At 35.6% G+C, this 13,378-nt stretch overlaps 1 protein-coding gene across 1 annotated transcript; it reads left to right on the top strand.

Moving 5' to 3' along the window:
- The first annotated feature begins 2,042 nt into the window (after nt 1–2,042).
- Nucleotides 2,043–2,950, top strand: LOC133033239 (pathogenesis-related protein 1-like). The gene has a single exon (XM_061107911.1). It carries the CDS (start codon nt 2,309–2,311, stop codon nt 2,837–2,839), a length of 531 nt encoding a protein of 176 aa, XP_060963894.1. The 5' UTR covers nt 2,043–2,308; the 3' UTR covers nt 2,840–2,950.
- Nucleotides 2,951–13,378: the final 10,428 nt, after the last annotated feature.

Genomic DNA, 13,378 nt, shown 5'->3' with positions numbered 1-13,378 from the left:
GACATTTAACTATACTGGATTCAAGAGAAGATTGAGGACAAGGTTTTAGAGCTAGAAAATGTGCACACAAGTGACAACCCTGCAGACATGGGAACTAAGGTTCTCACCTTCAGCAAACTGATGCATTGTCTTTGTTTGTTGATCATTGGTACTTGCTGAATATATTGAGATATCAACATCATCAAGGCTTATGTGAAAAGATTTGCTACCAGTTTGATTCAGAGAATCAAGGTGAAAATTTGTGGTAGTTGATCCTCTAAATCAAACTAATACTCCTACACTTAACTAACTTTCAATTATGTTAGTTAGTTAGTTGGTGCTATCATTGCACCTAGTTTCAAGCTGTGAGATGTGTCTATTTATAGCTCATTCTTCTCACCTCTAAGAGAGAGAGAGAGAGAGAGAGAGAGAGAGAGAGAGAGAGAGAGAGAGAGAGAGAGAGAGAGAGAGAGAGAGAGAGAGAGAGAGAGAGAGAGAGAGAGAGAGAGAGAGAGAGAGAGAGAGAGAGAGAGAGAGAGAGAGAGAGAGAGAGAGAGAGAGAGAGAGAGAGAGAGAGTTTTTGAGATTGAGTGCTTAGGTTTCTAAGCTGTGGAATCATGTTCTTGAAGGGGTCAAGAACTAAGGGTGTACTGGGTAGTGATTGAGAAACTGTGACGGTTTCTCTGGTGTGTTTCACGAGTGCAGAAGAGCATTGTTTCTCTGATATTAGTGCTTGTATCTACTCTTATTCTCCATATTAATGAAATCAAGATGTTGTTTCTCAGCTAGAGTATGGCTAGGGATCAACCTTGATCTCTAAGACCAGAACCAGGATAAAACTTGTTGTCTTATCCCTTGTTCAATTCTGTTATATTGCATTGTCTTTAATTGTTATTGTTGTTTTTGTTAACAGTTTAGTGCAGGTTTTGGAGTGCAGGTTTTGGAGTTTGAATATTCTTGGTGTTATTGCTGCTAATTTTACAACAGAATTAATATTTAATGGACATAGTTAAAATAAAATAATTAATGATACATGTTAAAAAAAAAATAACTCTACATAAAGTCATTTTTAATACTTCTACTGAAGCATTATCCTAAATTTTAATTTACAGTAAAATATTATATTTAGGTGCTTATCAATTCAATACTATATAGTTTTATACAAAAATATTACATAAAATATAATTAAATATAATGTTATACAATAAAATACAATGTAATATGACATGCCAAACGAATTCTTAGTGGTGTTTGGTTGGAGATAATAAAATCTAATGAAATAGAAAATAAATAATTTTTATTCTATTCTTTTGTTGGGTTGCATTTTAAAGTATTGAATCACTCTAATGAAATGTTTTTTCTACCATTTTAATAGAATGACTATTCTATTTTGAAAAAAAAAAATACCATTCTAATGTAAAATGAGAAAAAAAATATATTTCTAGGGAAATTTACATGGTATACTAACTTTTGCTATTTCTTTACAAAAATACTGTCAGGCGGTATTTTTTACTTTTTTACTGTGTTTTTTTTATAAGTTTCATACTGCAGTATACTGTGTTAAGTGATCACTGGTGTTTTACTAGTGTTTTACTGGTGTTCTACTGTTGTTTTGAGTTATTCTGTTTTGTGTTTTACTGGTGTTTTATAAAAACACAGTATTTTTAAAAACTTTTCCATGTGACAGTATTTTTGTAAAAGTTAACCCAAATTTCAGTACTTTTGTAAATTTCCCTATTTCTATTCCTATTGTCATTGTCATTGTCATTTTTATTTTTATATTTTTTATTCCTCGCAACTAAATGACATCTTAATGTAATGAAATGTGCATACATATAGTATAGGGATTCAATAATAAACTGGCCGTTGAAATTTTGTTTAATTTTGTATAAATATACCTAAATAGTTTTTGGATTTTACGGATCCAAAAGTCCCCCTAAAAAGGAAAAAGTTAGATTTTTTTTTTCTTAACGATGAAAGATTCAAATCACATATTTAAGAAAGGAGAGAAAACAAAATCATTATGTAGGGTTTTCCATGAATAACTTGATTTTTTTTTTTTTTTTGAGAGAATCCATGAATAACTTGATTGACATTTAATAATAAAGAAAAACAAGACACAAGTTTTTGAGTCTTTTTCCTTTCATGCATGTATAAAAAATCTAAACCACAAAATGAAAGAAAAAATATATTATATTTAACTTTATTATATATATATCTACCCTATATGGATCCACTATAAATAACCGAAAGTCGCAACCATTTAGTATCACTTTTGTACCAAGAAAAGAAAACGCCTCTAAACTATTCATCAATACTCTCTAATAAGATGAGGTCCCTAAAAATCATATCCTCAATAGTATTCTTCTTAGTTGGGACAATAATAATGAGTAGTACCACTAGTACTACTGCTTCGAAACCACCAGCGAGTAAAAAGCACTACTCTTCTCCTTACCACAATGACTTCGTGGATACCCACAACGCCATCCGCGCAGAGGTGGGAGTCGGGCCTATGAGTTGGAACGAGACCATAGCAGCTTACGCACGCAACTACGCCAACAACAGAGTAAAAAACAACTGTAAGTTTGAGCACTCGGGTGGACCTTACGGAGAGAACTTGGCCGAAGGTTATGGGGAAATGAGTGGGCAGCAGGCTGTCAAGTATTGGGCCACAGAGAAGCCCAATTACGACTACGGCTCCAACTCGTGCGTGGGTGGCGAGTGCGGCCACTACACTCAGATAGTGTGGCGCAACTCCATTCACCTTGGCTGTGCTAGAGCTAATTGCGGCAGTGGCTTGATTTTCGTTATTTGTAGCTATGATCCTCCGGGCAATTATATTGGGGAGCGACCCTATTAATAAATTTACTAATATTTTATTTACTATATAATGGATATGTGCCATATAAATGTATGTTATTGTATGGTCTAATTTGTGGAAATTATATAAAAGAACTAATTTCTGGTTAAATATATATGTTGTCATCTACTATTTTCCTCGTTAATCTTTAAATTATTATATATTTTATATTACTGTAAATGGGCAAATAATTGTTCCTTGTTTAATTTGTTTTAAAGTGATTTGAGTCATTTGACCAATGGATCCTCCATTGTAACTATAAATACGCTAAAATAGGTAAATGTTAGGGTCGGAATAATAATAGGGAATTTTGATTATATATACTTAAAAAATAAAAAAAATTTATTATTAAACCAAAAACTTAAAACCTAAAAAAAACTATACCTTTTTTTTCAAAACCCCAAAAATACCCCCTTCTCTCTCTGCATCATCTCTCTCTCTCTATCTCACATCCCAGCCGCCACCCTCACCACCACCTCCATTCTCCGACCTCCGACCCTCACCGCCACCTCCGACCACCCGCACCAACACCCCGACCCAGCCCCACTCTCTCAGACCGTCTAAAATTGCACCCCGAAAGTCGCAGAAAAAAAAAAAAAAATTGGTCCCGTCCGATGGTCGGACCATGTCCGACCATCGGACGGGACCATTTTTTTTTTTTCTGCGATTTCAGAGAGAAAAATTGGTCCCGTCCGATGGTTTAATAATAACTTTTTTTTATTTTTTAAGTATATAAAATCAAAATTCCCTAATAATAACTTGCCTATAATTAGAGATAATCTTGCATATAATTACGTAGTATAGAGTACGAAAAATACTATTTTGAAATTTTAAATTAGAAGAAATCCTTTTCGAAAAGTTTATTATTATTATTATTATTATTATTATTATTATTATTATTATTATTATTATTATTATTATTTGACAGGATCCAATTCGGAAAGTTATATGTCTAAATGAAATTTTATTCTTACTAAAAAAGAAAAAAAATTGCTTTTTAAAGTAATTATAAATTTATAAGAATGAACACTACTACAAGAAAAGGTTTTTTATTTTGGTTTTTAAGGCTTTTTATTCCAATTTTTACTAAAATAAAAATCGGGATGTATGACAGTATGATAAAAAGTATTTAAAAAATTGGAATAAAAAATATTCTATTATCGCGATTTATTCATAAAAATTGGGATAAAAGCCAATTTTTATGCCCACTCCATTATACCCACTCGACCAGAAATAGAAAAGTATGGTTTCCATTCCTGAGCCTTCTAAAAAGCCAAAATGTTCTGTTACCCCAGCGCTAGTACTGACTTTGGGATTCCAGCCGAGGTTGAAGATTTTTCTGCCCCTCCAGCCATCCTCCTGACTCTGGCCCACCCCGACGAAGAGAAAAATCAGCTCTGCATTGCCAAACAAAACTATGCCGTGGACGAGCTATCAAAAGGTGATGCCAAAGCCGTGGCTCTAAAAAAGTGGCTAAGGGAGATTCAAGATGGACCCTTTCGAGGCGAGTACATTGGTGAGGTCTGGGATCTAAATCTTGATCCTAAGACCGACTGGTTCAAACGCTACTTAGGTGGACTTTGGCAACTTTTGCTTTCGAGATGGTGAGTTATTTTTCCTTGAGATCTGATCCACTTCTATCTATTGTTGTCAGATTGCTGCGGAGATCGGTCGTCTTTCGAAGACGTTAATCGACTAAGGGTTTGCCATCTTAGAGCTGGGTGGCATGGGTTGAGTTTTAAAGAAGCTTGGGGAAGCTGAGAGTCAGATGGAGACTCTTCGGAATGACACTTTGGCCGAGAGGGCCCTTAGGGAGTGGGACCAGGAGACTTTGATGGCTAAGGATGAGATCATTGCCTCCACCCAGACTAGGTTGACCAAAGTGAAGAAGGACCTTATAAATGCTTGAGAAGAGTTTCAGGGACTCACAACCAGACCCAAGGCTCTTAAAGACTTATATAAAGCCAACATGGAAACTGAGCAAGTATGTCAGTGAGTTGAAGGAGTTTTGTGAGTTCTGGGATCAGACTATGAAGGAGGTTGCGAAGGCTGCGAGGGATGCATTATTAACTGTGGTGACCTATAAGCACTGTGTGAAGCGCTTCAAGGATATAGTTTTTATGTGCTGGAAATTGAACAAATTTGAACCTCGCCTCCATTTCATGTCGGATCCTGAGGCTACGGTGGCTCGCTTCTGGGAGAAGCAAAGAAGCTTGACCAGTCCCTGGCTGACCAGATGGGTCCTCGCCTTCCCTCGAGAGTAGATTAATTAAATCTTCTTACACTTCCTCTTACTACTACCCCCACTAAGACGATATATTTTTTAATTTTTAGTTTTTCTTATCTTTCTTTTTTGTTAGGGGGACATTTTTATAGCCTTTCCCCAGGCTTTTCTTTTTTGAACAACTCTTTTTATTTTAAGAAAGCACTTGTATTGATTACTCCTTGAGTTTTTGGTTTTTTTTCCTGCCTTTACATATATTTATGCCTTAGTACCAATCTAAGTGCCTTAAAATTTTTTGAGGTCACTTAGTTTAAATTTAATTGAGATAATGCACATATCATTGTTCACTTAGTTTAAATGTAACTATTGATAGTAGTTTTGGAGGTGATCAGTATTCCAAGCTCTTGGGAATATGCGTCCGTCCATTATATTTCATTAAAATCTACCCACTTTTATGAGTGGATTGTCTAATATACTCTTACCTTCCACTTAAATTCAACACACAATTTTCTTTAACCTAAATGATATAAAGGAGATATCATCTATAAAAGTAGGTATATCTTAAAGAATATGAAAATTAAAGTAAAAATTAAAACAAGTAAAATAAAGTAGGTATACAATGCAATTTCTTCCATAAAAATTGAGTGTTGAACTTAATTTTCACTTGATATTTGTCTAAAGGTTCTACTAAACAGAGTCCTTCTCTAAAAAGGAAATTAGCTGTATATTTAAGGCACCAAATTTAAAAGTGAGATAAAATGTCTCAACATACATTTTATCTCGTTTTTTATTGTTGTTAACTTAAAAATTGAGATAAAATGTCTCTTCCTTGTGGTGGAAGGAATTGCAAAAGGTCGAGATATATAATATATGCAGTTAGGTAGCTGCTATGGTTGATAACATGTGGAGCAAATTAATCCAATAAAAGAAATATATTTTTTTTGTTATAGATAAAAGAGGTAGTGTTATTGTATTTGTTGATACATACGACACCTATGCAAACGCAGTAATGTTTGTTTTTCACGTGTTGCGGAATAAAAAAATAAAATTAGGAGTCTTTTTTCTTGTTTGTCTTTTCTTATTATTTCAATTAATAATAAAAAAATAAAATTAGGGGTCTTTTTTCTTGTTTGTCTTTTCTTATTATTTCAATTAATTTTAGCTCGATTATATAATCCTAATATCGCTTTCGGCCTTAGCTTTATGCATGTGATCAATATATACTAAAATAAAAATCACGGGTCGGTCGTTATATACGAAAGTAAATAAATATTTTCCAATAATTTGTTATTTTTGCGGCTTGAATTTGTAATAATACTATCAAACGATTCCTCAATGTATTTAGTGCTGGTTAAAAATACTCCCAAAAATATAAGCTGGTCTTCTCAACTTTTAACAAGACTTTAAGTGAAGTTTGAACATGTCTTAGGTAAACATTAATTAAATTAGACATTTTTCAAAAATTATTAATTATATCAAGATTTATAAGATTTATTAAAATTTTATTTTCAATTAAAAATACATCAATTGATTAAAATAATTTCATATTATTTATCACCTATTTTATTAATAATCATTATGATTATTTTTTTATTTTATAAATGAAATTCACTTCATTTATAAAAATCTTCCGTAAAAACTATCTATATATAGGAGAGATATGAGACGGTGATGTGAACGCAGATTTTCGTTAACGATTATGAGCCTATTTTCGTAATAGATTGGCACAGAATTATAAGTGATCTAAGAAAAATAATAGAAACACAAAGAACACCAGATTTTTACGTGGTTTTGCAGTTAACTCTGCATAGTCCACGAGTCATTCTTATTCAGATTTTGCTGATACAGAACATTCTTTACAATCAGTGTATGTATTTTTTTCTCTAAGGATTTTTTGTCCCCTTTTTCATACATTCTGCCCCTATTTATTATAACATAAGTTGGTAGTTAATTACATTCAAATTCGAATCCTACAACGATATTTTCTCGAAATTGTGAGCTATAATTATGCTCCACATAAATATATGTAGTTATTATTTGAAAATCATAAAGCTATATTTTAACCCGCTTTTAAAGGGACAATGCTGACGTGTGAATAAGACACGCTGCAAAACGTGTCTCGCCGGGACATCTCACTTGGTACTTGAACATGAACAACTTGATTTATTCGTAAGTCTTCCAGCAATGACATGAGCACCAGTGTATTGAGCAAATTTAAGAACTGTTCTTTGACCATAAGGCCTTGTAGACTGGACAATCATGTCCTGGGGGTTCTCAATAGCAACAATAACCATGGCAGCGAGCTGGAGTTTACCAAGAGTATGCCTTCCTAGAGCGAGATGGATGTCTCCCTATCCGCTATTTATGTTCTCCTTGGGATTATGTCTTCTGACACGAAATGGTTTCTCGTCAATACACGAATCAATAGTTTGTACATCCTAAACATGTTAAAGACTGTGCAATCTGCGAGTAATAAATATACTCTATTAGTTCTGCATTTAATGAGTTATTCCATTTAATATTTATTGATATAATTATCAATATTTTTGTTGATTCATATTCCCTGAGAATGACACGTGTACTTTCTGAAGTACCAGCCGAATTTCGGGTGTAACAATTTCCCCTTTAAAAGTCATTTTCAATGAAAAGTGCTTTTTAAATGATTGCAGAGGGTATCTTTTCCACTTCTCTCTTATTTCTATCTGTTAGATCCTTTGTATATTCAATCTAACGGAGTCCAGACCCAATGGTGTAAAACTGAAAAAGGAACCACCTTTTCACCATCTTTGCCATTACAAATTTTTTTTGAGCTTTTCTGCGAAAAACTCTATCCCAGCTTTACGAAGCTTTGCATGCCCTCACTATCACTCACTTTCTTTTTGCGAGTATATACGGATCTATTGTTCGATCACAAGGTATTACGAAGATCATCACGTCATTCGCTCCATCCCTAATTGCAGAATCGTTCATCGCACCACAACCCGATTTCAAACTGTAAGTGTCTCATCCTTCTTTTTTGTTTTTCTTTACATTCCTGGGTTCGATAATTATTTTTATGGTCTACATTTTTTCCATTCCATTTGGTTTTAGATTATTCCATATTTTTAACTTTGGCCTCGCTGACTTGTAATTTTGTCATTCTGACAGCGGTCTCAAAAAGACCAACCCCTACTTCCGTGATGTTCGAGCGACACAGGCTCCTGCTGGGTCTTCCCTTTCGTCTCCGATCTGTCGAGTTTCTTATGAACGAGGCAAACCTGAGGTCCGTGGGCCTCCTCGCTGTGAACGAGTATACTAGTAATTATAAATATCCCAAGTATACATTGTAGCAGCATGTTCCGATCCCAGCTGATGAGGAAACTCAGGATTATGTGGCTCATGCGCATTACCTTCAGAACGTAGTCCTTCGAGAAGCTGAAGAAAGAGCATCCCGAGGTAATCAATGTGGATGGTCACCCACAGTTCTTAGGGCCAAGCGTACCACACTAGCTAGTGTCTTTCCGAGATAGTCAGTACAATTTTTACACCTGGAATCCTTTTCTCATAGATCACATTACACATAGGTTCGATAGTTGGTACCTAGAATTCCATGTTCAGATTAGCTGTACTAGCTCCTACTATGGGATTGCCGAGAAGTATGAGAGTATGCTGGACATGTCAGGTCATATAGATTTGAGTTGGGACTTAGAACCAATTAACCCTTATGACATATTCAGGATCACAGGATCTAGAATATTTAGTGAATACTATAGTCCTCATTCTTCGTCCTCTTATGATTATGGTAAATCCCTTAAGTGGGAAATTATTTCCCATTTTCCCTTTTACCCATTTTTAAACAGGTGTTAACACATTTTTTTGTCTCGCAGATATGGATCTCGAGGACCTTTTCCATTCTTCCAGGAAAAAGGGAAAGAAAAGGTTAGCTACCTCAGAAACTTCTTTGGACATCAACGTGGAGCCCCTCAAAAGGCCCAGGAAGACGACAACCAATAAGAAGTGAGCCTCGCAGACAATAGACCTCAAGGCTCCTGAGAACCAAGTTCAAACTCATCGTCCTACCCTCGCACATACCGAAGAGCCTGTTCCCATGAAACAAGTCAGGTTACAACCTCCTCGAGCCAAGTGCCGGAGACTCTGCCCATCGAGGCTGGGAGCGCTGGCTTGGACTGAGCAGTATGCTACGGCTTGTTGGCGTCACCTCTGATCCTTCCTGCCTAATGATTGAGATCTAATCAATAATGGAAACCTGAACGAGATGCTTGAGAGGAGTGTCATTTTTGGTCTCTCGGTTAGTTTCTTTACCTTCTCATTCTACTTTTCCTTTCAACCCTAAAAAATACTTATGCATTTTTGTTTATTGGTTTTCAGCAAACCTTCATCTCTTTTGTCGCCCAACGTCGGGGTCTCGATAGGATGAGAAAACTGGAGAGCAAGATTTAGAAGACCATTGGGTAGCGTGAAGCCGTGGCCAAGAAATGGAATGAGGCTCAGTCAGAGATCTCTCACCTAAACAAAGAGGTCGAGTAGGTGAAGAGGGCTAACAAAGCTGAACTTGAGGCAGCTCAGAAGGAGGCCAAGGACAAGTCTGAGCTGTACCAAAAACTCTAGGAAGATCTCAGTGCAACCACCGCAAAGCTCGAGGGGGTCGTGGCCAACACCAAAGAGCGATGCAATGCCATTGCCAAGGGCTCCATCTATCGAGATTGGATGGCGAATCCAAAAATGGATTTGAGTTTCCTGGGAAAGGGAATCGAGGAAGTCCTTGCCTACTGCTAGCAAGCCAAGAAAGCAGAGGAGGAGGCCGAGGCAGCACGAGAAGAAGAAGAAGAACCATCCAAGTCTCCTACTATGTACGCTTGGTTTTTTAATTATTTTTTGTAGGAAAATGGCCATATGGCCGAGACAATAGTTTTCCCTTTGTTGCCCTTTTTTGTAAAGACAAATTTGCATAGTTGGATGGCCAACTTTGCTTTTATTTTATCTTTTATTTATTGCCTCGCATTTTTGCATTCGAACTTAATATGTTTGCTTACTTGTGTTTTTACTCACAATTTAAACAATTATACTTTGATCAAACTTAAAATACTTTAAAGCTTTCAATGGCTCTTATATTTTCCTTTGATATAGTTTAATTAGTTAGTAATCTACTATGTGCACGAGAAAATATTATCTGTTATGCTTTCGATTTGCGAGTAGTTATCAGTTCTCTACTTCGCGTAAATAGTTATAATTTGTTTTTAGACAAACTGAAACATACTTTAAATAATTCATCTCGTGAATCACATTATATATTTTTGATTGCCTGTATGAATAGTTAAGCCTTCTATTCACACCTTAGATTAAGTATTTTCTCAAGGCATCTTGGTGCCTCGTGTTAATACATTCCTATAAAAATGCGAGCCGTTAAACAGCTTCACATGTAGCTTATCGTTGTTTTTATGAGTTAAATTTCATTTACAACTGCTACTTTTGACTTCGCATCGTCCATATATGACTCCAATCAACCACTTAAAAAACTTTGATTTTTTTTTTTTAAAAAAAAAATGGGGGGTTTTTTTTTGCAACATATTATGTATTTCCACATAATTTCCAGTTGATAATACACATATATATGCCTCTCAAGTAATTTTGAAGAATAAAACTTTGTAATTACTTGGGGAATAATTCAACTTTATTAATAATTGAAGTTCTAAATATTACACCAGATAAGAGAGATTACAACATTAGTTTACTGGTAGTAGGGCCGTAAATGCTCAACATTCCAGTGGTTCTTTATTAGCGAGACGTTAAGCCGAGCTAATTTATAAATCTCGGTTTCCACTATTGCTTTGATCACATAAAACCCTTCCCAGTTTGGGTTAAATACTCCTCCAAATGCATCTCTCGTGTTTGCAAATACTCGCTTTAGTACCAAGTCACCCACGTTAAAAAGCCTCTTCTTGACTCTCTCGTAGTGTTGGTATGCTACATTAGTAATTTGCGACTCAGTACATTTTTCCTTAAGTAGATCCAAGGTAAATTTCAAGAGTTCTTAGTTTTCTTCTTGATTATAGAAATCTCGTCTGTGGGTCGCAATATTGACTTCTACTGGAAGCATTGCCTCCAAGCCGAATGCCAACAAGAATGGAGTATGCCCTATTGTTGTTTTCTCAGTCGTTCTGTGAGCCAAAGTAATTGTGGTAGTTCATCGACCCATCTACCTTTTGCAGCGTCCAACTTTTTTTTTTTTGATAGTATCCTTCAAGGTCTTATTAACAACTTCTACTTGCCCATTCGCTTGAGGCCTTGATACTGACGAGAAGCTCTTAAAAATCTTGTTCCTCTCGCAGAACTCATTGAATAACTCCTAAGAAAGAGAGGTCCATATCTTTCCTATTGAAAGCTTGAAAAGCATGGGCACAGTCAGATTCAAATTGTAAAGTTCTAAATCTAGTCCTTTTGCACAATCTGATTGGGAATTTTGATTTTATATGCTTAAATAATTAAAAAATTTTATTATTATACCAAAAACTTAAACCATAAAAAAACTATATTTTTTTTTTCAAAATCCCAAAAATACCCCCCTCACAATTCTCTCTCTCTCTGCATCATCTCTCTCTCTCTCTCTCTCTCTCTCTCTCTCTCTCTCTCTATCTCTCTCCGCCAACTCTCTCTCTCTCAACTCACAGTCGGACCCAAACGCCACCCACGAACTCAAACCCCATCGGACCCAAACGCCACCCACTCTCGGACCCAAACGCCACCCACGAAACCTTCGGCTGTGGGACTTTTCTTTCTTTCTTTTTTTTTTTTTCTTCGCATTTCAGAGAGAGGAAGAAAGAGGTCGATGGTCGGACCTTGGGGTCCGATGGGTCCGATTGGTCGGACCCCATCGGACCCCAAGGTCCGACCATCGGCTGTGGGACTTTTTTTTTTTTTTTCTCAGATTTCAGAGAGAGGAAGAGAGAGGTCCGATGGTCGCACCCCAAGGTCCGACCATCGGCTGTGAAACTTTTTTTTTTTTTTTTTGCGATTTGAGAGAGAGAGGAAGAGAGAGTGGGTTTGGGTCCGAGAGTGGGTGGCGTTTGGGTCCGATGGGGTTTGGGTTTGTGGGTGGCGTTTGGGTCCGACTGTGAGTTGAGAGAGCGAGAGTTGGCTGAGAGAGATAGAGAGAGAGAGAGAGAGAGAGATGATGCAGAGAGAGAGAGAATTGTGAGGGGGGTATTTTTGGGGTTTTGAAAAAAAAAAGTATAGTTTTTTTATGGTTTAAGTTTTTGGTATAATAATAAAATTTTTTAATTATTTAAGCATATAAAATCAAAATTCCCATCTGATTTAGTTAAGCACAACCATAGCTTGGTGTCATTTATGTTTTTGAATGCCTACTTTTTGTGTTTTTGAAATGTCACGCCATTCGCCTTTTGTCCCTGGAGATCTTAGTTTGATGCATTCTTCTGTGCATGCACTATCCTGTGGTGTTACACTGCTCAATTTGTTTTGTTTTTCAATTTTTTTCCTCTATTTTTCTATGTCAATGTTATATTGTAGCCTTCCTGTGTTTGTAGTCCTAAGACCCTTTTCTGTTGGGATTTCCATTTGCTTATGACTAGATCTTTATCTCATGATATATTTATAAACCCTGTGTTTTATGGGTTTCACTTCCAACAAAAACAAAAAGAAAGTAAGTAAATATTGTTTCTTTCTTCAGTATTTTAATATATTTATCGTGAAATTTTCTATTGTAGATATATATACTGCTTCAAAAGAAGTAAAACAAGGACTAGCTAGTAGCTATTGGAGAAGCTGCCATTGGAGGTCCATTTAATCTTTCCCCACAACATAGCTGTGCCAAACTGACCCAAAGACTCAAAAAAGATATGGAGTGGTCAAAAATTTTCAAGCTTTAATGAACCTAAACTTTTTTTAGTTGAAAACTTACTTGAATTATTCTGAATCAAGTCAGCTATGACAATCCCAACCAACTTAATTGTAAAAGGTATTTATATAAGGATATCCAAAACCATGTGATTAAGGCTAAGTTTTTCCGCTTTTTTGTTAGAGAGTCTTAGATGATTTGTTGTTCTCTCTAGGATTATGTTGTTAATAAGTGAGGAAAGCACTCCATTGATTCTTTTGTTATGTACCACTTTTAAATAAACATTCAAGTATTCATTCTTCCTGGTGTGAAGTGTGATAGTACACTTTTGATTGAAAAGTGTTTACTACAAAAAATAGCTACATGACAAATTTTTAATTACAACATAATTTTTTTTTGTGATTAAATGTGACTTTTAGTCACAACAAAAAGTTACTTGTGACTAATACATAGTATTTAG

Source organism: Cannabis sativa, unplaced genomic scaffold, assembly GCF_029168945.1.
Source record: "Cannabis sativa cultivar Pink pepper isolate KNU-18-1 unplaced genomic scaffold, ASM2916894v1 Contig3, whole genome shotgun sequence".
Taxonomy (NCBI): domain Eukaryota; kingdom Viridiplantae; phylum Streptophyta; class Magnoliopsida; order Rosales; family Cannabaceae; genus Cannabis; species Cannabis sativa.
The sequence above is the reverse complement of the archived record's forward strand: the minus strand, read 5'-3'. Positions and strand labels throughout refer to the sequence as shown.